The sequence below is a fragment of the Ctenopharyngodon idella genome, chromosome 12 (genome assembly GCF_019924925.1).
Source record: "Ctenopharyngodon idella isolate HZGC_01 chromosome 12, HZGC01, whole genome shotgun sequence".
NCBI classification, from domain to species: Eukaryota; Metazoa; Chordata; class Actinopteri; order Cypriniformes; family Xenocyprididae; genus Ctenopharyngodon; species Ctenopharyngodon idella.
In genome coordinates, this window is record NC_067231.1 from 16308566 (window position 1) to 16332649 (window position 24084).

Consider the following 24084-nt stretch of genomic DNA (forward strand, 5'->3'; position numbering starts at 1 on the left):
CCACACCTGCCCTTATTCTCTACTACGAAATTATGCTTTATTATAAGAGTTCTACAGGGAGAGTGTGCAAACGTAAATAAATCATAAAGACTTTGTTGCTGTGAATAAAATGTTTATTTGCGAGGGGTAATTTCCTGGAATGTATGAGTCCTTCTTATCTAAGTCTTCAGACGAAAGAACACCTGTCTTTCCTGTTCTAGAGCATATGACCGCCAGTTTTTTTTTCCTCTTCTATTTAATATCACGCCTATCTATCTCTAGTAACTTGATCTGATCCGTCTCGACATGCTAGTCCTTGTTGTCTCACTCAGTGGTTTTCTACAGTGAGGAAATTTATTAGGCAGACTGGTTTGACAAGTTTGAAAAAGACAATGCCTCGTGGCTTCAACTGGTTCCGTTTCTACACCACAAAAATGAAACGTTCAGTTAATCTGTTCATAACAAAGAACTTTTGAAATTTTATAGGCAATGGTAAGAAGAAAGAAAGAAAGAAAGAAAGAAAGAAAGAAAGAAAGAAAGAAAGGCAGAGCTGCTCTTTATCCTGACGTGCGTACAGGGCCCAACACTCAAACATGAAAAATACATAATATAATAAATATACAATACATTAAGACTACAGCACCCTCTCGTGGTCGACATGAGATTTAAGACACTTGCGCTGAGAACATGATATTTTTGGAGTAAAGTTTGGACAATAATCATTTCTACTTGTCCTTCATGGTGTAATTCAGGTTCAGCCATGAAATTATACTGAAATCAAATTAAACAAATAATAATTAAACACATTAGTTTGCAATTTATATTACCAATCATCACATATTATTGACCTACTATAAGCAGAAGAGGCAAAGTCTTGGTAAAACTTGTTTTTAATGGTGTAAACGGTGTAAAAAAAAAATATTATAAAATGATTTTATGTGCATGATTATAATAATTTTAATAACACTTTAGGTTCCATTTGTTAACATTAGTTAACTAGTTAACATGAACTAATAATGAAAAATAATTCTAAAGCAAAAGTTAATTTCAACATTAAGTTGTATCTGTTAATGTTATTTAATAGACCTGAGCCAATATGCAAACTAATTTTATATTCAATATTATGGCGTTTAATCAGATTCAAGAGTGAAAACAGACCCCTTGACAGTTTGGAGCAGTTTAGCATAATTTATTCTTCTGAGGGTTTTGCTTTATGTGCTGAGAATAACTCATATGGAATGTCTTACTTGGACCAACAATAGTTTGATTAATCAAAGGTTTATTTGTAATATTTTAGAATAATACAGCACAGTGTGACTTGTTACATTTGCACTGTTGAGCAGGTAAATGAGTGAACTGATTCTGGAAAATGTGTCTGCAAAGAGGCACCAGGAGCTCATATGAAAGGGAACAGACAATCAGTGTGCTGATGCACTTGCTTCCATTGTTAGAATGAACAGTGTGGCTTCTTTATGAGCATTACAGCTTAATCCTTCTTGTGTAATGTATAGCTTTGTTAAGCCTATTTGTAACAATTGTCATAATTAAATCATAATTTCTCTAAAAGTTTATCAAAGTATCATCTAATCACAGGTAGAGTGCCTTGAGAAAGCTTTGCCCCCTTTGGTTGTTTTAGTATGTCAAATATAGGCCCGGTTTCACAGACAGGGCTTAGCCTAAGCCAGGATTAGGCTTTATTTCAAATAAGGTATTTAACTAGCTTTTATAAACATACCCTAGAAAAAAAAACATTATTGGTGTGCATCTTTAGACAAAACAACGGCTCTGACATTTTTTAAGATATGTTAAGTTACTTTCAGTTAAAGCAGCTCAAACATGTATTTTAATCTGGGACTAGCTTAAGCCTTGTCTGAGAAACCGGGGGTAAAACATATATAGGATTTTTCTTCTCAGTTCTCCAAAATCAAAATAAGTCGCCCAGTTCTAGAAATAAGTCTCAGTTCTAGAAATAATTCTCTTTACAATGTTAAAATGAGTGAAAAGTGAAAGAAAGAAAGAAAGAAAGAAAGAAAGAAAGAAAGAAAGAAATGAAATGAAATGATATATTAAAATAATCATTAGCAAACCTAATGTGTTCATTTAAATCCACCTGGTTAATCACTTACCCTCGGTCTCACAGACAAGACTTAAGCTAGTCCTAGCCTAAAATGCATGTTACACCAGTAATGTTTTTTTTTTTTTTTTTCTCTAGGGTACGTTTATAAAAGCTACTTAAATGCCCTTAGTGAACTAAGGCCTAATCCTAGCTTCATCATACAATACATTAACTAAGATGCTGCTTGTGGATATTCAAGATGAAGTTGTTAGGAGAAAAACAGTGAAGAAACAAATAAAAAGACAGAAAAACTTTAGCCAAATCCTTTCTATGAACACCATATTATCCATTGCAAGAAAATGGAAAAATGTGTTTTTGGATAAAATGAAAATGGCTAAGACATACATCAGAAAATCACTTTGGTTTTGGGGAAAGTTAATAAAGACTCTGTGAGAACCAACATTAAGTCCCCTGGAGCTTGTTCTAACCATGAGACAAAACCTAAAACCTTCTGGAAGATCTCAAAGTTAAGATCTTTACCCTTTAAAAAAACAGCACAATATATGACAATGACCCAAAGCACTGACACTATTGGATGAGAACAAAACAACTCAATTGAGTTGGATAATGACACACTCTTGTCTTTTGTAGAGCTGCCTTTGAAACTGTTTCATAATTGATCTACTGTAGAGCTCCAGCTGAATTGAATTTGTTTCGAAATTGATTAACTTGCAAAATCGACACTTTCACTGAACCAAAATGAACCAATATTTAACTTACTTGAGCTGAATAATTATATTGTCTTATGTAGAGATGCTTTATAGCTTAATTAAATTTGCTTTAAAGCTTAATTAAATTTGACGATGAACTTTGCAACATTGACACTGTTCTTGAACTAAATTGAATCAACTTTGCACTAAATTGAGCATAATGCTATTATGTAATAATAATAATATTGTCTAGAGCTGTTTTGCAGCTAAAATTTAAGTCATTAACACTGTAATTTTCTTATTTCTGTGAAGATGCTTTGAAACAATCATTATTGTATATAAAGAACTATACAAAAGAAAAAAAAATGTGATTTGACAGGGTTTGAAATCTGGAATAACTCTGGAATATGCAACGGAAAATCTGTATGACCTGCAAATTGCTGGTTTCATTTGACAGAGTTGGCACAAAATTTGCATGGAAAAATAGACAAAAATGTAGTCTAAATGCACAAAAACTCACAGCTGTGATTGCTGCTGGCAGACATTTGATATGTTTAAAACTACTTTTCATGTTAACCTAATCTTATTTTAGATGAACAAAACATGGGATTTGTGCCACTGATGCTTTAAAAAAAAAATTTTTTTTCTATATATATCAACCTAAGGGAAGGCTTTGCTCCTCTGAAGAGATAATACTGAATGGTTATCGGTTAACTTAGCCATTCAAAAAGTGCGCTCACATGTTTCCCAGAATTCCTCTGACTCGCTTGTTTCAGTGAGTCATACTGCATCAGGACCTTTCTGTATTCATCTCATTGGCGCTATATGCACTGACTCAACATGTCCAGTAGATTTCAGTATTGAGTTGAAATTCCAGCCACTGTAACTCAACATTTCTCCACAGCTGCAGTAAAGCTCGAAGTGAGGCTCATAAATCAAATTTCTTTATTAGTATGCCAAGCACACTGTGTTTTTACGCGTTGTTATCCATGCGAACACCCGCACAGATCCCTACCTTATGTACTGCTTTAGATCAATTCAACCACCAGTGGCCGAAATGACCCGAGAGTAGCCGAGTCGAACCGAAGCGAGCCCCGAAATAACCCGGATTGAGGTGTGTGAGGAAGGCTGAGCTTCACTGTTCTGTAGATAGGGGCAGAGTTTTGGTGTATGTGTGAGTGGGAGATGGACCGAGGGCGCTCTACTGACTAGCAGAGGCGAAGAGCGACTCCAATAGCCAGAACTATTAAAATAATATACGCGATCCTGTCGTCGATAGCCCACTCCAAAATCAAAATAAGTCGCCCATCTTTCACATCTACTTCACACACACTAACACGGCATTGATGGTAATGTATGCAAGGAAACAACCAAGACTCGGCGATGGGTAAAGAGCTCTGTTTTATACTCCGATTTTCCTTCTCCGCTTTGACAATCCGCCATTTTTAGCCAAACCAAAATAAGTAGAAACTTAAGGAAGCCGATTCAGCTGTTGCAATTTCTGCCACTGTTCATGAAGATGATTTTTAACTATTCCTCTGTCTCTTTTTCTTGTTTTATTTTGTAGGTGCACCGACCGAAGGGATTCTCAGCCCTATCAGGTAGATCTGAAACAAATAAGATTAAAATGGGGTAAATCTAGTGCAGGCTTTCGAAGCAGTTTAGGCCTCTGTGCGTAAAACACAGCGAAAAGTGCCTTATTCTCCCTGGGTTCAGCTTAAAATGACACACACATTTACATTACAATGCAAACATAAATTTGCGCTGTCATAAATCGCCTGACCGTCGAATTTATCATGTTTTAAATGCGCTCAGGGCGCTAGCGACTTTAACAGGCTAACGTTAGCTCGCTAGCGGCTACAACAGGCCTGTGTGCCACAGCGGTTTACTTCTAAATCATTATTATAATAACGTTTATAATCATTAATTCAAGATCTAAATTATGTTACTTTAGTGAAACCGTTGTATACGTAAGTACGAATTTAAGAGTACGATGTTTATAAACAGTTGTCTTGATAGTTGCGAGTGAATGCAACCAAATCCCAATAAAACGAGTGTAATTATTGTGTAGACCATCAAGAGATGCTTAATTATATGTAATACTGGAAGAAAGATGCTTAAAGGCTTTTCTGTGCTCAGTTCAGTCTTGCAATGACGTGCAAAGTATGTTATGATAAACACTATGCTCTTAATAAGTATTGTAGTGTTTTGGAACATGTTAGATGATGGTCAATAGCTGGTAGACCATTCTGGACAAGCTGGTCGGCTAGGTAATGATGACCATCGTAGACCAACTATAAACCAGCTTTTATGTACTACTTTGCATGTCAGAGTAATTGTGCAGCAGAGTTAAATGTAGAAATGTCATGTTTTGACAGACTCTTAAGTACTCATCCAAGAGTCACCCCGATCACAGACATGAGAAGATGCGTGACAACAACGATGCCACTCCACCGTGCAAGATGTTGCGGCGATCAGACAGTCCAGAAAATAAACACATGGACAGCACTGGCCATGGCAGAGCAAAAGCCATCCATCCACACCGGGGGAGAGACAGAGAAGGAGGTAAGAGGGGAGACCGGGAGTCATATTGATAATTCGATAAGAGGCACAGATACAGGTGCCTAGATCCATGTTGTACGTTTTAATTAGTGCATAAGTGTTGCATAATTGTTTCTATGTGAACACTAGTCAGACATCTTATGTATAAGTTGATCAGACTGCTGTCTTTGTGGTAAACAGACATTAAATGAAATCACTCTGAAGTGGAACCTGCTTCAATTGTTTACAAGCACCCTGCATCCTTACTTTATGAATGATGCCATTTCAGACAGGAGAATGTTAGGTTTGGACTGTGAGCACTATGTGCTTTTCTCATTCTTCATTTTTAAGTTCTATACAGTGTTTTTTTTTCTTTTCAGATCAGGTATTAGCATGACAATTTTTTCTACAATTTTCAGCAAAAAACATTTTGCTATCTACATAAAGATTGCTATATCATTTAGTAAAGATAAGCAGGCTTGAAAGACCCAGTTTGACTAACCTGTGATAGATCGAAAATAGGTTTCATATCACTAATGAAATTATCATGCAGTATTCTTTTTTTCTTCTTTAGAAAGATCCACATGATTTTATTGGGATGGGAAACATTCTTAGGAAATAATTTCAGTTTTGCTTGAATGAACAAAATCAATGTAAGACATATTTATGATAGTCCACCCAAAATTCTGTCATGATTTTCTTTCATCTGTAGAACACAATAGAAGATAGTGTAAAACACGTTGGGAACCGTTTTGGTGACCTTTGACTTCCATCTTTTAGATAGTGAGGGGCCACACAACACCGTTTTTAACTAAAAATGGAACACTTTTTTTGTGTTTTGGACATTCATTGTAAACATGTCAACATTGTTTTGGGAGCTGAAAACGCAAGCTTTTGAAAACGGGTTTCAAAGTGCAAGTTTTTGAAAACAATACCACTATCATCTGCATGTAAACTACAAAAAAAAAAATGAATTTGTGAAAGCAGTGACGTCATGCGCATGCGTATTACGTGTTCGGTCTATAGGCATGCGCGAATACTTGGTGGACGTCAGGACTGTGCTTATGCTACTCAAGATAATGAGTTTATTAATGCTTCTCCAGCAAAGTGTCGATTCATACTATTTCCACTACTACAACCAATGGAGACGCATTATTTACATATGCCAAATTCTAACATAGCCAACTAATTTGAATTCTGACCTCGCCAACAAATGGGCTGGCATGCATAATACAGCATTTTGGGATCTGGGATCGTTTTGACAGCGTTGTCTTCTGTATGTGAAACTTTTCAAAAATGGAGAGGAAAAACAGTGATGAGCATATATTGGAATAATGAATCAGACAGTTGTGGGAGCCACCACAGATCTCACTCAACTAGGGATTCTAGCCTACTTGAAGTTTCGATGTTGCACAAGGCAAGTTGTATTAGTTAGTAGGAGATTATTCTCCATTTTTAAGATATATTTAAAAAGATTTTAAGATTAAGTCATGGACAAAAGTGATAAATCTACTTAATTTGCTGCCTGGCTGTGTGCCGTTGGATGTTTTCATTATTGTTAGTGCTACATCTTATGAATATTGGTGGTGTAAAGGCTTTGCATCCGTCATTCATATTTACCAGATCTGCTACATGGGTCAGGTATCTTGTTAAAGATCCCCTTGAAGCAATTAAAGAGGATAACCATTATTCAAAAATTATTTAATTTGTTGGCTAATACATGCATTTGTAATAACCATAAATGCTGAAAGTAGCTGACCCATGTCTCCAACTATATCGTGCTGTAGTGGATGGTAGCACTGGGTCATGACAGATTTCACAATTTGATTAGATTTCGACTCAGAAGCTCTCGATTTGAGTCAATATCGATTCATTTGGAAATATTTCAGGATTTCAGTTTTTCTTAAAGGGAAAAACAATCTCAACTAATGCTGTTAACTAAACAGGGAAACCATTCAGTTGGTCCATTACTATGATATTAAAGGTTAACGTTGACAAAATGGATTAAAAGCCCAAATGATTAAATTCAGTTGCTATTTTTAGATAAAATAATCACCACTCAAATGTATTTATTTATTTTTTTCAATATTTTTTTTATTCAATGTTTTTAATTGCACATAAGGAAGTTTTTATATCACCTTTCTAATGAGGCATGTATGTTTCTACTCCAATTCTTTGTTGAAATATAATCATTTAATCTGTGGCTTTCATAACTAGTTTTTATGATTAATGTGTTTAAATAAATCTCAACACTAAGACATCACTAACAGGTAGAAATGAGTATATGTTATGTAGTATATATATTTAGCTAAATGTTTCTCTCTAGTACTCTAGAACCTTTTTTTTTTTTTTTTTTTCCTCTAACTAACTAACAAGCTATAGACATTGAATGACTTTCCTAAGAAAAATGCAGCATTGTGATATGTTCACAAACCATTTTATTGATGTCTTTCTGCAGTTGAAACATGATTACATGAAAAATGATACTTTTCAGTAAGTTCCCTATTTGTCAGTATATCTTTTCTCACGTGCCCTTAAAGAGCATCAGAATTTTTATTGAAGTTTATTATTTGAATTTCTTGATAAAATTGACCATTTGAAAGCTGATACTGTTTCTTATCAAAGTAACAAATCACAAAGCTTGTTGCAATTATTGGATGGGAGGCGCTCTACAAATAATGATTAGTGTTTTATTCATGCAACTGAAAACAGCATAAAAGATTGATCTTGGCATATACAAAACGACATTGGTTTGTTAAAAGAAATGGCAATTAAAAACTGAGAATTCAGTTGCCCTAGTGGATGAAGTGGAGTTTTTAGGTGAATATGAAGTCTTGATGGAAGTTGAACAATTTGAATAACCTACCACTTCTCATTTTGGCTTGTTTTAAATAAATTAATTCCCTGACCACATTACTGCATTCTGATGAATTATATCAAAACCAAGATGAAGAAACTTTTGTCATATGCCTAAAGCAAACACAAAACAAGGTTTTCTGGTTCCTCCAGAACCATCATAGTGACTCCTAAAACACATAAGGCTCTGTACCTGCTTTTCTAACCAGTACTCTTCATTAAAGAGGGGTTTGCAGGTCACACCTCTTTTCCACCTGAAGTGAGTTAATTACCTCCATCTTAATTTGTGTTATTGGTGTACTCTTAATAGATAATACTATAATTGATCACTAAGACACATTACTCCTACAGTAATCAGGTAGCCTAGCAATGGTTTGTGGGTCACGCCAAAATGCTATTGCAGACTATTGGTGAAGTCTGATGCTCATTGAATTGGTCATCAGTTTAAACCCAGTATGTTTGTTTACCATGAGTAATCTTTTGTAGTTACTGATTTATGAGTGTGTCAGGTGTTTCGTTAAGAGTGTGAGTCTGGTGTATTATAAAATCAGTATGCTGTTCATCTCATTCCGACTCTGATTATTTGTTTTTGTCAAAATGAGTAATCTCACTGAACACTTGTAATTTATCTGAAAACACTCCTATTTCACTAGTTTGTTACTGCAAATTGTGGTAAACAGTGCTTTAACACTCATGTGATGAGAACATGCATACAAATCAGTATTAAAAATCATTTGATTTGTTCATCGCTTTACAGTGTGACTGTTGTACATTTTCTTTCTCTTTGTTAGCATTGAAATCATGCTACATGAACACTTGCTAGATGTGTTTTTGAGAGCTTGTATTTCTTATCAGTGTAAACGAGTTGGTGCAGTTCAAGCTGAAATGACTCTAATGAATCAAAGAAGCAGGAATTGATAGGAAGGCCTAGAAGTTTGTGTCTCTGCATCATTCAGCCATAAAAAGCTCAAGTCCTATAAGAGTCATTGATATAGATGCTTGATTTTGCGGTCAGTGGAAACGGCAAAGCTTTAGAGTTACTTAGATCATAGTAGAATGTTTCTAGGTGAGTTATCCATCCAGATGTGGTAATAACTCTTAGATTTGCATTGTCCTCCACTAGTTTTAAGGAAGAACTTAAACTGGTTTGTCATATGATTACAGGCAATATTTTTCTTCTTTTAGGGACCAGTATATCCCCTCAAGAGAACTCCCATAACCACAGCTCTCTGCACAGCTCCAACTCTCATTCAAATCCCAACAAATCATCAGACACGGTAAGTACCACAGTCTCAATGCCTTCTAACTTGTCTGCATCATGTAATGCACACAACAAGGCCATGCTTATATACGTTTCTTATTGCAACAGTAACCTTTTGCCCCTTTGGCATATCCTGCCTGTTGTAGAATGAATGTTTATTGAATAAATCAGACCATTTAATCATACCCTAATTGCTATTTGTGCTATTAGTTTTGCATAAATCATGTTGAATAACTGTGTTACTAGAAGTAGCAATTAGGATGCATTAATTTCGTACCAATAAAGTCAAAATAGAAAACATTTATCCTGGCAAATCCGATAAAATATTTTAGATGTCTAATAAGTGGTATGTTATTTTATTGGCCATTATTTGGATCTAACAAAATGATCTCTGGTATAAATTCGGCATCGCTGTTAAATGTGTTGTCTGGTTGTGTGGCAAACCTCCTGTGTGCAGACCATCTGTTTCCTTTCTGTAGATAATATGAGCTCTTCTGGGAGATGAAAGGCACAGTGTACTTTTACCAAGGTAGAGAAAGAAGATTTAGTGCTTTTGCTGCCTTCAGCATTACATTATTCACTTAAGGTTTTGAAACTTAGTAAAAAATTACGTTATATATTGAAGTCATATGGTTTGATTTGTTAAATTGAATTTTAAAAATAATTGCAGTAATGCAAATAATTTGTTAAGGCTGTTTTGGTCATAGATGAAGCCAAATTGGACTGGTTTCAGTGTCTAAAGTCTAAAAACAGACTGCCAAGCTATAGTAATATTGAGGGGTTGTTTTGTGAAAAATGTTGGAAAGAACCAAGTTCATTTCAACAAACTTGATGAATGGATCTAATATTTGTGGCATAAGCTCTCTTTATGAATTTGAGATCGTTTTGTGAAGCCGGCATAAAATTTAAATCCTAGAATTGAAATGGTGTAGACGTTTTATCTCTGTCCTTGTGCCACTGTTGGTTTAAAATAGCCTTTCATTTCAATATGTTATGGGACCACTTTCGATATGCTGTGTAAAATCTCCTCCACACTCTGAAGATGGTGAGATGCTCCACCTACTTTATGAACTCGTTCATCAAACCCTCTTCATCTGCTCAGTTACCTTTTCCAAGATTTTATGTTTTGTATTAAACCTTATAATTATGTTCAAGGCGAGAACTAGCTGTCTGCAAGCATACAGAGGTGAATTTCTTCATGGTTTGAAATGTGTACTGCTTAGTTGGAGTTTCTTTCAAGGACAGAGACCGTTTAGTGTGCAATGAAATTAACAGTGTTAATCATAGTTCTGCAAGGAACACCATTGTATTATGAGTTACATTTGAGAAATAAACTACCATTCAAAAGTTTGAAAACCGATCGACCAGCCAGGGACCGGAATCGGCCGATATCCCACATGATCAGCCCCGATCGGCGACCGGCCGTCTTTCCGATTCCGAGCCGATCCATTTTGGTGCCAACAGCACAGGCAATAACGTCAGCTGCGCATTCTCGCTTTCTTCTCTCCTACGGTGAAGTGACACACACCCACCTCCTCTCTGTCGCTCGTCTCATTCGCCCCGGTTAAATAGTGCTCACATTGCACACAATTTCACTATTTCTCGAAGGTTGCACCCTCACACCCAAAGTGTGTGCACCAGTGATCTACATTAGTGGAGCGTACTAGCCGCTTCTCAAACGAACATGGATTGTTCCGGGAACCTTGGATACACACTGCATCCCGGAAAGATGAGAGATGTTTTTAGCCAAGTATGTTACATCATTCCATGAGTAATATCTTGTGATCAACGCAATATATTATGTTGATTTTGGGTTCATTTTAATAGTGAGAATCTGATTTAAATAATAATGTGACATTTTCTATGATCTGTGCATATTTCATGAAGTTATGAGCATGTGAAATCTACATATTTGTATTCAGTTAGCGGCTGTGCTGTTTTTGTAGTAAACGCATATTACTCAGACTCATTAGAGGGTGAAAGCGACACAACAGGAGCATGTTGGAGGCTTGATCTGAATGTGTAATATCTCTGATTTTGTATACAAAAAGAATTATTGTGCTACCTATATGGGTCCAGTTTTTATTGGCTCTTAAACAGAGACACGCAAACGGTCTTAACGAGTTAATGGAAAATAAAATGGTGTTGAAGAAAAGTAGATTTTTGTTTGTATATGCTGTCAATTATAGTTCTTAGAAAGAAAATCGGTATCGGCAGGTCACACTAACAAAAAAATCGGAAACCGAAATCGGCCAAGAAAATTAAAATCTGTGCATCTCTATTTGAAATGGAAATCTTTTGTAACACCCTGTCTTACTGTCACTTTGGATCAAATTTTTTCGATGTTAAATGTTTTTGTTTTCTGTCCCAGTGTGAGACGCAGAGACATGTATTAGTACAGCATTTGTTGGTAGATTCCACCAAAAAGTGTGAACTCATTGACTGTTTCATAACATTTTAGCATTTTGATCAGCCTGACATATCAACATTGGGATAACCAGTGCTGTTAGTTTGTGCGGGGACTACCTGTTTGTTCCAACTGTGGTGGTCTATAATGAGAGAACTATGGCAAAGGACCCCAATAAATGCATTGCTAGCACAAAGATAGTCAGAATACATTGGTCTTATTTTGAATGACCATCAAGACAGAAAGATGCTTTTTAGCTCCAGCTAACTGGGCCATGCTAAACAAACAATCCATGACCCACTGGCCAACGGGGAATGCATTCAGGAAACTTGTCGTTATTTTTGCAATTCCAGTTGGTGACGCTAGTGGCACAGAAATTGCACACTTCAACTTTAATGATTGGGACTGTCTGGTGTGGTGGTGTGAGGCTTTGACTGTCAGACTGCTAGTAGGTGGAGGGTGGATTCAGGCAGATTAAAGAGGCATCCTGCAGGGGTGATGCGCAGAGATCCACCTCATCAAATATTACACACGCTTGCATCAGGATTCAGCTTGCATTTTTTCTCTCTCTCTCTCTCTCTCTCTCTCTCTCTCTCTCTCTCTCTCTCTCTCTCTCTCTCTCTCTCTCTCTCTCTCTCTCTCTCTCTCTCTTTCACGCTCCATCTGTCTATCTCTAATGCTCCCATTTCCTCTCTTTTCTTCCCAGACTCATTCTACATTTTAAACTTCCTCATACTGTTGCCCTTTTTAGCCTTTTCTCGTGTCAGAGGAAAAACAAACACCTAGATTGTCTTCCTTTTTTTCCCTCCCTTTCAGGTCTTTCCTTTTGTTTTTGCCTTTGTTCTTTTCCCCACCCTTCCTTTGCATCTTCCTTCCTTTACCGCTCACGTGCGTTTAACACCTCCTGTCTCTTTAAATCATCTCAACATTCCCAGTCCTCACACCTGTTGTTTTTCCTTCTATTCAGCCATATGAGCCGGCAGATGATTGGTCTGAACACATCAGTTCTTCAGGGAAGAAGTACTACTACAACTGCAGGACAGAGGTGTCTCAGTGGGAGAAACCCAAAGAGTGGCTGGAGAGGTATTAAACATGCACACTTTCAACCCTTGGCTCGAACTCAAATTGTGCTAAATTATACACTAATAGTACTGTAATCCATGCACATTGCCAGTGAAACATCATCAGGTGATCGATGCAAGCAGAAACTGTATAAACTAGTATGTTTTTGCAGAAGAAAGATGACCAGCAATCATATGAAAATGCTTTTTAGCATCTCTTTGCATTCGTATTATGCAGTCATAGGTCTGTTTCACATATCTTGCATCTGCAGCACATCAGCAAAGCAGCAGTGTAATGGCAACAGTGTCACACATTGAGTTTTCAAGCTGACGGTGAGTGTGACTGAGCTTTCACACCGATCATTTATGACCTTCATTAATTGGCAATGCTTCATAAAATGTTTATGATTAAAAGATTGTTGATAAATAGTCAAATTGCCCTGCAAACCAGTATGCAGAATAGTGTTAATTTTGTCAGCTATTTTTAATTTAGTCTTAGTCCTGTGTCAAATGTAACTTTATCATATTTGTTTTTATCATATTTAGTCAACCTTGTCCGGTTTTTGTTTAGTCAAGTTTTGGTCAACTAAATGTCTGAGCATTTGAGTCTAGTTTTAGTCAATGGAAACTTTCACATTTTCATCATACTGTATGATGGTTAAAATGATGATGATTATTATTTTGCTCAATTTTAATTGCAATGATTGTTGTCGTTTGGGAAAATTTTTACATTTCATCAGAAGTTGCTCTTTCGCGAATAAGCACAAATCAATAGATTATCGACTCATATGCATGGTTTATTTTACCTCATCTAGTGTACAGATTTATTACAGGCTATCAATTATAGGCTAAATAAACACCAAAGACTTTAGATATACATTCACCCTGTCTACATTATGAAAACTAGTAAAACGGAAACCTACTCTCAAATATTATAACAGAGAAATTCCTAATAGTAATTCCAATAATTCGAAGTTGCATTAATGTTTCTCTATTAAAAAAACGGCAAAAAAGACTGTGTGCATATTGCCACACAGAGGTTGCGAAAGTACAATCAGCAACCACAACTGCAAACAATACAGTTGAGATCCATGACAGAACACAGACTGGCTGAATGACACTTTCATTTAAGCAGAATACCTCAAATGAAGTTCGCTGAACTCCAGCTTACTTGTACAGACTGCAATTATTCTTAAAGTTTTTTTTGTTTTTTTTTATAAAGCTTCAGGTTTGATGTGTTTGCAGGGCTGCACATTTTGGCCCAAAATCTGAATATTCAACATGACTATATAATAATAACTTTTCATTATTATTACAAGTTAATTATTGTAATTATCTATTAGTATGTTTATTTTATTATATTAATATTTATTATTAAATAAACAACTGTAAATTAAAAAATATTGCAATGTGTGCTGAAGTTAAAATGTGCTACAGATGCAAAATGAAACAAGCCTTGTTTCCACTTATGAAGTGACTTGCGAAAAGTTGAGACATGTTAGCTAGGCTCATTGTGAGGCTTTTTTCTACTATGATGGTCATGTGGCCTATACCAGAGCATGTTGTTGCACTGTGTAAAGCTGATGTGGTTTTGTTGTCTTTGTATGCTAGTATCATTTGTGAATGCCTTCCTGTTTCAGAGAGCAAAGGCAGAAAGAGGCAACCAAGACGGCTGCAGTGGTCAACAGTTTCCCTAAAGACAGGGACTACAGGCGTGAAGCCATGCAGGCTACACCCGCCAGCTTCTCCAGCACTAGTAAGTATCTGCGTCTGAAAACCCACATCATTCAGCTGTGTTATGTTGCAGTAAAGGTTGTTTAAGTGAGTGCAGTCCACTTTATTGGGGTAATCTCAAAAGTGATACAGAATCTCTATGACCAAGAATGTCATGACCATGGAAATACTTTGGTATTTGAATCAAAGGCCAGAATCTGTTGTTTAGGCACCAGACTGTGTTCTTAAAGGGGACATAAAATACATGTTCAGATCTTTTATATTATGTTTCCGGAGGTCAGCTTAAGAAGTTTTTTTTTTTTTTTTTTTTTTTCACCAAAAAATTTGTAAAAGTGATCATTTTCCATCCTCATTTTTACACTGTCAAACTTCATTTCAAGGGATATTACCTCTTTCAGAAGTGCAAACAAATTGGCCACTGATGTGATGGGTGAACTTGGTGAACTCATTCTGTCTAAGCCCTCCCCCACAGAATGTGTAACTTTTGATGCTTGAGAGTTGGAATAGACCCATATGTGTTTGAGTTAGATTAAAGGGTCATGAAACCCCCCTGTTTTAGCCTGGTCGTTCACACCTCTGAGCTGGAAAATCTCTGTAAAAATGGGCGTGTAAAGCTCTGGAAAAGTGGGAGTGTAGAGGGGGGGAAGAGGGGAGAGTACAACCAATGAAACACAGACCTACAACACACTCATTATACAGAACAATGAATATGAGCACGGAGAAAAATGACGACAAACTCCCAAGCACAAGGGAGAAATGCGAAAGAATATTTAAAAGGGCTAATAATACTTTCATTATGTTTACGAGCACTGCAGTCTCATGATAAATGACACGTAGTTTAACACAGAATGAATAAAGACAAAGTTAAATTTTTGTTCATTCTCTAAGTCTTTTGTTCATCAGAATAATCGTGTCATCACGTTCAGATACACGTATCAGTGTCCAGTTTACACATATAATTCATTTGAAGAAGACTTGATGGAATATGTGCATACAAAGTGCTGGTTCATGTTTGGTGCAGGAGAATGTGTGAAATATGTCTATAAAAACTTTAAACACGGATACTTTATTCTGTATATGAGCTATAATCCATGTGGCTAGTGTTGTTAAACTCATCGCGGAGCTCCGCACTGAAACCGATCATATGCGCGCTCCACGTGCATATCATAACAATTGTATTTTTCATGTGTTCGTATTCAAACTTCAGTTCTGACCGCATCGTGGGCAAAATACAAACAACACTCATGTGCTTGCTGTGCTGAGGGAAACATACATACGGCTCGCGTGTCCGAACGCAGAGGTAAATGAACAGCACTTTTGTGACATTTGAAATATCCACTGTAATGCGATCTCATGCGAACATATTTTCCATTTGTGCTGGCAAATTACAGCAAAACAATCCACATGCACCCAAACTTCTGCTCTGGTCGCGTCTGAGGGAAATGCATTTTTGTTGTAGCACTGAGGAAACAAACACAACTATACGACCCATGTCTCTGAATGACAAGAGACAGGGGCAAGAGAAGTGATACTTCCTCATGCATAATACCGCAATTATAATCTTATGCATACTACAGCACAGTGATTGGATTGAATGTGCTTTTTCTCATGAATAAATGCAGAAACTGTTGACGTCAGCATGTTCGACCAGCCCATACTGGAGCCAATCAGCACTCCGGATCTTGCCAGTAGTACACGATGACGTCAGATTTTGTGACGTTGCTCCGACTTTGCTTTTCAAACCGGAAGACAGAAATCGCTCTGAAAAATGCAAAAATAACTAATTTCAAATTATAAATAAAATTGAGTACCTTTAGTGTTTTTAATGATGTGCAGCCTATACATATCTGTTCACAGCTCAGAAAGTGTTCTGGGGTTTCATGACCCTTTAAAGTTAGATTAAAGGGGACCTATAATGCCCCTTTTACAAGATATAATATAAGTCTCTGGTGTCCCCAGAATGTGTCTGTGAAGTTTCAACTCAGAATACCCCACAGATTTATTATAGCTTGTCAAATTTGTCCCTATTTGGGTGTGAGCAAAAACACGCCGTTTTATGTGTAGTTTTATGTAGCCTTTAAACAGCAAATTCTTTAAAAGAAAATATCTCCCTTAGCATTGAACTTTGAGCGTCGTAACTTTGCAGTTGTTGTTTATGCTCTAACACCAACATTACACACTAACTAAAGTTAAAAAAAGTGAAATCATAATCAACCACTCCTTTAAAATGAACAAATGCAACCACAAAGATTGCCTCTGAGAACAAAATTCTTGGTAGTGCCATAGTTTTCAGTACAAGATATTTAAAAAACTGCAGCATTTTGAGAACAATTAAGAATCTGTTGTAAAAATGATACAAACAAACAAAAACATTCTTTCGCGCCGGTACATCATTAAAAATAAACGTCAGTCATGCATTTCTAATAGTTTGATCTTTTGGAAGGGTATGCACAGTTTTCGGGGTTGCAGTTTGTCTATATTCAGGGACAGAATAATGTCAGTTGGTCTTACTCTACGGCATATGTCACTTTTATGATTGATGGACAGACAGTTTTTTTTGTTTGTTTTTTTAAAGAGCACACCTCCTTGATACACATACGTTAAGGGGCATGTAGAGAAAAATGGGGCGGTTTCAAATCCTGGTATTTTAGAAGGGTAGAAAACAATCATATTTTAAACTGGGAATATTTTATAATATATTTTATGTGTGTGAATATCAAGGACGTTTTGATTCTCCGTTTCATGACCCCTTTAAACCTTATTACCCAGGATACTATAACATTGAACTTTCCAAGCGATAGATTCTTAGTTATACTCTTGTTGACCTGTCATAGGGAATGTGATTTCTCGTTTTGAAAAGGTTTAAGTTAGCGCTGTGACGATGTATCACTGTAATGGATTACGTTGATTAGTTGATTTGCGTGGAATGCGTTGATTCATTGCACTGTTTATGTTCCCCAATGATGGCGGCTGACGGACATGCAGAAAATCAGCTGTTATTACTCTCCTACTTCAAAACAACGAGACGGCAGCGTAAGCATTTGGACTGTTACAGTGAAGTTTTACACAGCACTAGAGTACGGTTGTCAGTGTCATATGTGCTTAAAACAGCTGCTTTCATACAGAATTCAGTGTGCTCTCTGAAACCAGTTACGAAACATTTAATGCTATTGTTGATCATTTAAAATATCTAATGAATGAACTCGCACCTCGATTGGACTTTTTTTTTTTTTTTTTTTTAAATTACGCTCTGTCAATCGTGGTAAAACTTCACAGTTTTATGGACACCGCCATGTTTGATACTGTCGCTATTACCGCTGTGGTTGGTTAGTTAGTTAGAATGTGGTTTTGACTTGCAGTTGTGATGTATTTTCATACAGCTGAATGAGCATATTCAAGCAACTACTTTAATCTCCTGATTGAACAAAACATCAGGATTTACACTTGTAAGCAGTTGCTGCTGTAAATTCCCAAAAGTGATTGTGAATGCAGCCATAGTAATCACCTTTCCTAATTAAGCCTACACTGCATAAACCTTATCTTTTGTGATAATATCATTAGACAAAAGTTTGCACATAGAATAGTTACGGTTATTATTTATAGTTACATTAATCAAAGGATTAATTGGCTATATGGAAAATAATCAGAAGATTAACCGGGACGAAAAATTGTTAGAGTATTCGATAAATTGAAAAAAGAAGAGAGAAATCGATTGGATTTTTTTTTTTTTTTTTTTTTTTCCTCCCCCCAGCACTAGAGTTGTTACTTCTCATATGTTTTATTGGTAGACATACAGAGAGATAGAGATGATATTTAGGTATCAAATGATGCTGGAGGCATTTGTGGTTTAGAGGGAAAGTATATAATGTAATTTGGTTTGTTTGTCAAGTGTTTTGCTGTTGCAGAGTCATTACTGACATCACAAACGATCACAGATTGGTTTTGTATTTATAGAATAACAACATTCAGAGATTTTGCAATGTTTTTATGACTCGGACTTCTGCTTATCCGCACCACCCACGTAAGCAGTGTCAGGGTCTCCTTGTCCATGCTGGTAGGAGGCAGCAGCAAGTCTTTGCCTTATGCAGCATGACTCCTGTGCTGTATGCTGCTATTTTTCTTATTTCTTTGCCAGTCATCACGGAAGTACTTCTCTGGGTTTAGTTTTCAAATCTTGGCTACATCAAAGCAGTTGGAGGGTAGCAGGTGCTAAGCAGCAGGTTTAAGACACAGAGTTCCCACTGTCATGGAAAACCTGAGAATATCAGGGAATTTTAAAATCATTTTCCAGGCCTGGAAAAGATGTTAACTTCCTTGACTTCAGTCGTGGAAATTTCTGTAATGAATAATACATTTTTTGTTTTGCTCTGTTCTAAAGTATTTCTTCAATTAGAAATTGCTCTTTGGTTGAGTAAAATTGCTTGCAAGCATAGCAGTCTACAATTTTGTATGAATCATTGGCTACGTTTACATGCACCAATTTTCGTCAATCTGAACGAATTGAATCCGATTGCAGATCTGTTTACATGTGCTCTAAACATTGTAATCTGATTCAAATATCCGTTTATGTGTTTCATATACATTCCGATTAACTTTTGCACACGAGCTCTGCATGTGTGACGTCATATCAATCACACTTGCGGTAACCCGGGTTGCGCCAACAGACGATGATCATGTATCGACGATAGCCAGAGATATTGTCAAAAGCATCAATTCTTGGCAATATTAAGAGGATTTGGTATTTACAATTAATGTAGGCCAGTTACATTCTTCTAGTCTATTATTATAACTATTAGGTTTGGCTTCTTTTATTATTAAATTAATATTATACTATGTGCTGTGAGGATAATAAAAGATTAGGCTATTAGCTATCTTTGAAAATGTTTTAAACATTTTTTTTTTTAGGTCTACTATACAATGAATTATAGGCCTATAATTAAAATTACTAAGAGTGTAGGCTATAATATTTCTTAACGCTGCAGTCATCAATGAAAATTAAGCGCAGCTTTACTTCAAGCACCGACTTTAAAAAAACAACCTGTTTAACACGAAATACTATTATTCTCATTCGTTTCACTAGGCTATATATACAGCCACAAGAGAAATAATGGAATAAATTAAGACAGTTATATACCGTTATCAGCATATTTTGTTGAAATTCGTCTCTGAGAGAATATGCTCCGTTAATGCAGCGTCAGACAGCTCTGTCACTTTTTACTTTCAATTTCTGTAGTGAATTCTGACCGAGGTTGAGACTTTTTCACCGGCATAAGTTTGCATGTTGCTTCTTGTGTGATATCCCTTCTTGTTTTAAAACGGAAAGATTTCAAATATTATGACACATTCGCAGATTTGCGCTGCACCACTGATTGCTTGACGTGAACGTGAACTTGTGCACTGCGTAATGCGTGTCAGCATTGCACTGCGCATGTGCCCCAGAGACTTCTGAATACTATTGAGAAAGTAGTTAGATTCAAGCCTTTACATGGTAATTTTTTGCTGTTGGATCGGATTAGAAAAGGAATAAACCACCCCTTCCAATCCGATCGAAATTTCATTCGGATCGAGCTCAATCGGATCTATAAAGGTGTTTACATGAACGTTTTTCAATCCGATTGAGCCGTCAATCCGATTACAAATGGATTATTTGGGTGCATGTAAACGTAGCCATTGAGTCTTTTATTTCCCCCAATGAATCAGCCAAACCAGAACACAAATTAGTCTAAAGGATTCATTTACGAATCGTTTTGAATTTGTTTTTGTTTTTTTTTGTTTTTAATTCCTTGTCCAATAATCACAAAGGACTGTGAAGTAATTCATTTGTCAAAAGGTGTGGAAACCCTGAAGGCAGTCTCTCTTTTTTTTGTTGGTCTTCTGTCTGGAATTGTAATCGTTTAACATGTAATGGACACAGCATTGTGAACAGTGATGAGATTTTACTAGTACTTAAGGATATATGCCACAACTAATTTCATTTGTTTTAATGTAAATTTTGTAACTGGCTAGTCTAACAAACCCTCATAAGACAGTCAAAAAAAAAACTAAATGATCCATTTGAAATAACCTACTTAATCTATAAATCAAATGGTCAAATTTCCTTACTGAATGCTGCTGAAAATTACATATGCTGTGCTTGCCTTGAATTATGAACATTTTAAATTAAACTTTAGCAGCATTCAGCTGAAGTTATGAGTAGGTACGAAACACATAGAGTGAGGTGAGATTTTCCACTAGTTCACGTCACACATTTTTGTGCGCTTTTTCTACATTTAAAATGTAGACACACGACAAGTGCCCTCAAATAGAGATCGAGTGTTTCGCTTATTTTTCCCAGGCATGTCTACGTCGCAGTGAGATAAAAAAAATAAAAAAACTCAACTTTTCAGAATGCCTCAAGCGCACAAACAGGTCATGTGACGAGAACTATGCGATCAGCTTTGGCTTTTCCGTAACATTGAAAGCTCAACGTGAGTAGATCGTGGATGGTTTCATCATTTTGTGTGGATAAAGTATAGAAGGATAAAAAGCAAAAATGTGTTGCCAAATACAGTGTTTCTCACAGGATTTTGTAAGACTGTGGTGGGTGGACCTTCATAATTAGTTTTGTCTTAATTTCTATACTTGAAAGAGATCACGTGGGCTTTTATTTTGACAAAAACTGCAGTTGAGCTTTTATTTTCACGGAAAACAAGTTCACAAATGTGTCTCATTACAAATGCTGTATAGTTAACTGTGCAAATGTGAAAATAATGCGTAACTAGTGCCCGCTACATTCCCAAAATACATGCTAAACTTTGCACATGCAGAGATGGCGTTCACTGCATTCATTCTCTACTGTGAACTGAGACGCGGAGCTGATCGCGTGAGTGAAGTGGGCACTTCTCTTTGCACGGCGCAAACACGACATTAAAAACTTTTGTTATTATGAGAAGTCTAAATATATTATCGGGCCGCCGCAGTCTAGTAAATGAATGGGAAGCACTGAAATCTATTTGTGGCGGTCAATATTGATATTGTGGCAGGCTGTGACAAATAAATCAATGCATTTGCATGTGTTTTTCCAATTTAAACAAAGCAATTTTAAACTATTCAAGAGCAAGACACGGAAGAACTCTATTTGTAACTGTTTTCTGTGAAAGCCGCCTCTGACAGCGCATGAGTGCTGAATTGATTCCTCTTTTATGTCTAATCATGCTTAAAGGGACAGATACACACACACACACACACACACACACACACACACACACACACACACACACACACACACACACACACACACACACACACACACACACAAAAAATCTAACTGCCCTTTTTGGCGAGTATTCATTTAAACAGTTCTTTGTCTTAAGTGAAATTAAAGGGTTGGAATGTTCCATTGTATTTATTTGTTCTTATTTTTGTTTATTTGCTGACTGTTAGATTTTAGTCAACTAAATCTATTGTAGATTTAGTTGACTAAAATCTTATGATAATTAGTCGACTAAAACAATTCAGTTGACTAAAATATGGCAAACTAAATGATATTTAAGTCAAAAGACTATTACTAAAACTAGATGATAAATTGCTGTCAAAATTAACACTGTTTTATAACTGTTAATGTAGATGCTCAGGATCCAACGACTCTAAAAATGCAGAACGCTTTCTTTCTCAACAGAAAATTCAATTAGTGTCTCGTGTGATGTGAAGCAGTTGTGTGCATGTGCTGATATTTTTATGAAAAGAGTATGTCCCTTGTCTCTATAAAAACTAACAGTCATATTATAGTGAGATTTGTTTCTTTTATTAAAAAATTTTCAATATGCATTTCACATCACAGACCAAACAGGCGGATTTTGTTTAGGTGAGCCTGCAATGATTTTTTTTTCTCTCATCTTTAAGTACAAAGCTTGCTGTGTTTTTATGATGAGAAGCTGTGCGCGTAGTCTCTTAATTGTTTTTAAAGCAGCTCAGAGCTCTTGTTCTGAGGGCACCTGTTAAGAAATGTTCAGTAGTGTCTCGCCATGTTGCCAGCCTTGGGAATCGTGGGCTATTTTTAGATCCTGACGTCTGCAGCAATTATTAAACAATGAAAATACAGTTTAACTGCTCCATTTTTACGCTCATCACGTGTTTCTCACTAGGTGCTTCAGTGGAGCTCAGCTTAAGCTGAATGCACAACAGATGAACATGCTCTCATTTCCAGTTTTTGAATGAACGGTGTCTATAAGATGTTTTCAGGTGACATCTTCTTGACTGTAGATGTTTTGGGTATCCTTAGGCAAAACCTGAAATAGCTACTGAGGCTCTTTCAACATGCTGTGTTTCAGAGTTGAATTTTTTTTGATCTGCTTGGTGTCAGGTTGAGATTTTATGAAAACCACACGACCACAGTCTAATTTAGAAAGTTTGGAGGTATTTTTTTTCCCCACTGCATCGGCTAAACGTTAAGGTTTGGGAGAAAAAAATATTCTCCGATGCATGATTTTCTCTGATTTAGATATCAATACCCGGTTTTCACATTCCAATTATTTGAATTTGCAGTATTAAGTGTGACGATATGGTAACGTGTATTATGTAACTTTAATATATAACGCATAACTTCCCGAACACACAAGAAATTAAATGTGTTCAGCTTTATAAGTTTGTCATATACATTAGGGCTGCAACTAATGATGCAATTGTTTTGATTTATTAGTTTGTAATTATTTTATAAATCTTAAGTCATTGCAGAAATAAATTTGATATTCGAAGTTCGCAATTTGTTTTCCAATCGGATTGTGATTCTCAGATTCGGAATCGGATCTGATCATGTGGTGTCTAAAGATTCCCATCCCTACTGAACATCATTAACTTCTATTATGTTATTTCTTTGAACCTCTTACCCCTATAAACAGAGTCTTCGATTGCCACAGAGAAGCCTTCCTCACTCACCCCCTCCTCTTCCTCTGCTGCTGTGTCTGGCTTAAGCGTGGCCAACTCAGCCAGCGGTGCCTCTGGCTCTACAGTCCCGGTTTCTCCGGTGATGCAGTCGCCAGCCCCGCCCACTCTTCTGCAAGACCCCTCCCTCTTACGCCAGCTTCTCCCCGCTCTGCAAACGGCCCTGCAGTTGAACAACGCCAGTGTAGACATGGCCAAGATTAATGAAGGTAAGTGTACTGCATCTCATTGAATGAATAGGACATGAACCACTGAAGCTGTCTGCTCCAAAACATTAAAGGGACAGTCCCACTTGAGGAACCTGAGGTTAAAAATGAGGTTAAAAACCTTGCTTATGGTACTGTGGTGATGGTGGTAACCTTTGAGCTTTAGCCACTACAACTTCAATGTGGTGTGTTCGCAAGTATAGGTTTTGCAGCTTTTTTGGGTTGGGTTACCTATGTTGGGTTTATTGTACCACTCAAGCAGGTGTATATAATTGCTCATGCACTTGTGCATGCTGGGCTTGCGTCAGCTTTTCCTCTCTTAACTTCACATCTCAGGGATGAATCATAGCTTTT

At 36.6% G+C, this 24084-nt stretch overlaps 1 protein-coding gene across 2 annotated transcripts in view; it reads left to right on the forward strand.

Annotated features, from left to right (window-relative positions):
• The first annotated feature begins 3882 nt into the window (after positions 1 to 3882).
• The window catches only part of waca (WW domain containing adaptor with coiled-coil a), a 31631-nt gene continuing 11429 nt past the window's right edge, over positions 3883 to 24084 (forward strand). For both annotated transcript variants that reach the window (XM_051914532.1, XM_051914533.1), the window contains exons 1-7: positions 3883 to 4132; positions 4313 to 4346; positions 5124 to 5310; positions 9328 to 9419; positions 12778 to 12893; positions 14512 to 14627; positions 23482 to 23733. In XM_051914532.1, the coding sequence (XP_051770492.1) occupies positions 4092 to 4132; positions 4313 to 4346; positions 5124 to 5310; positions 9328 to 9419; positions 12778 to 12893; positions 14512 to 14627; positions 23482 to 23733 (838 nt within the window). In that variant the 5' untranslated portion in view covers positions 3883 to 4091. The remainder of the gene's footprint in view (positions 4133 to 4312; positions 4347 to 5123; positions 5311 to 9327; positions 9420 to 12777; positions 12894 to 14511; positions 14628 to 23481; positions 23734 to 24084) is intronic.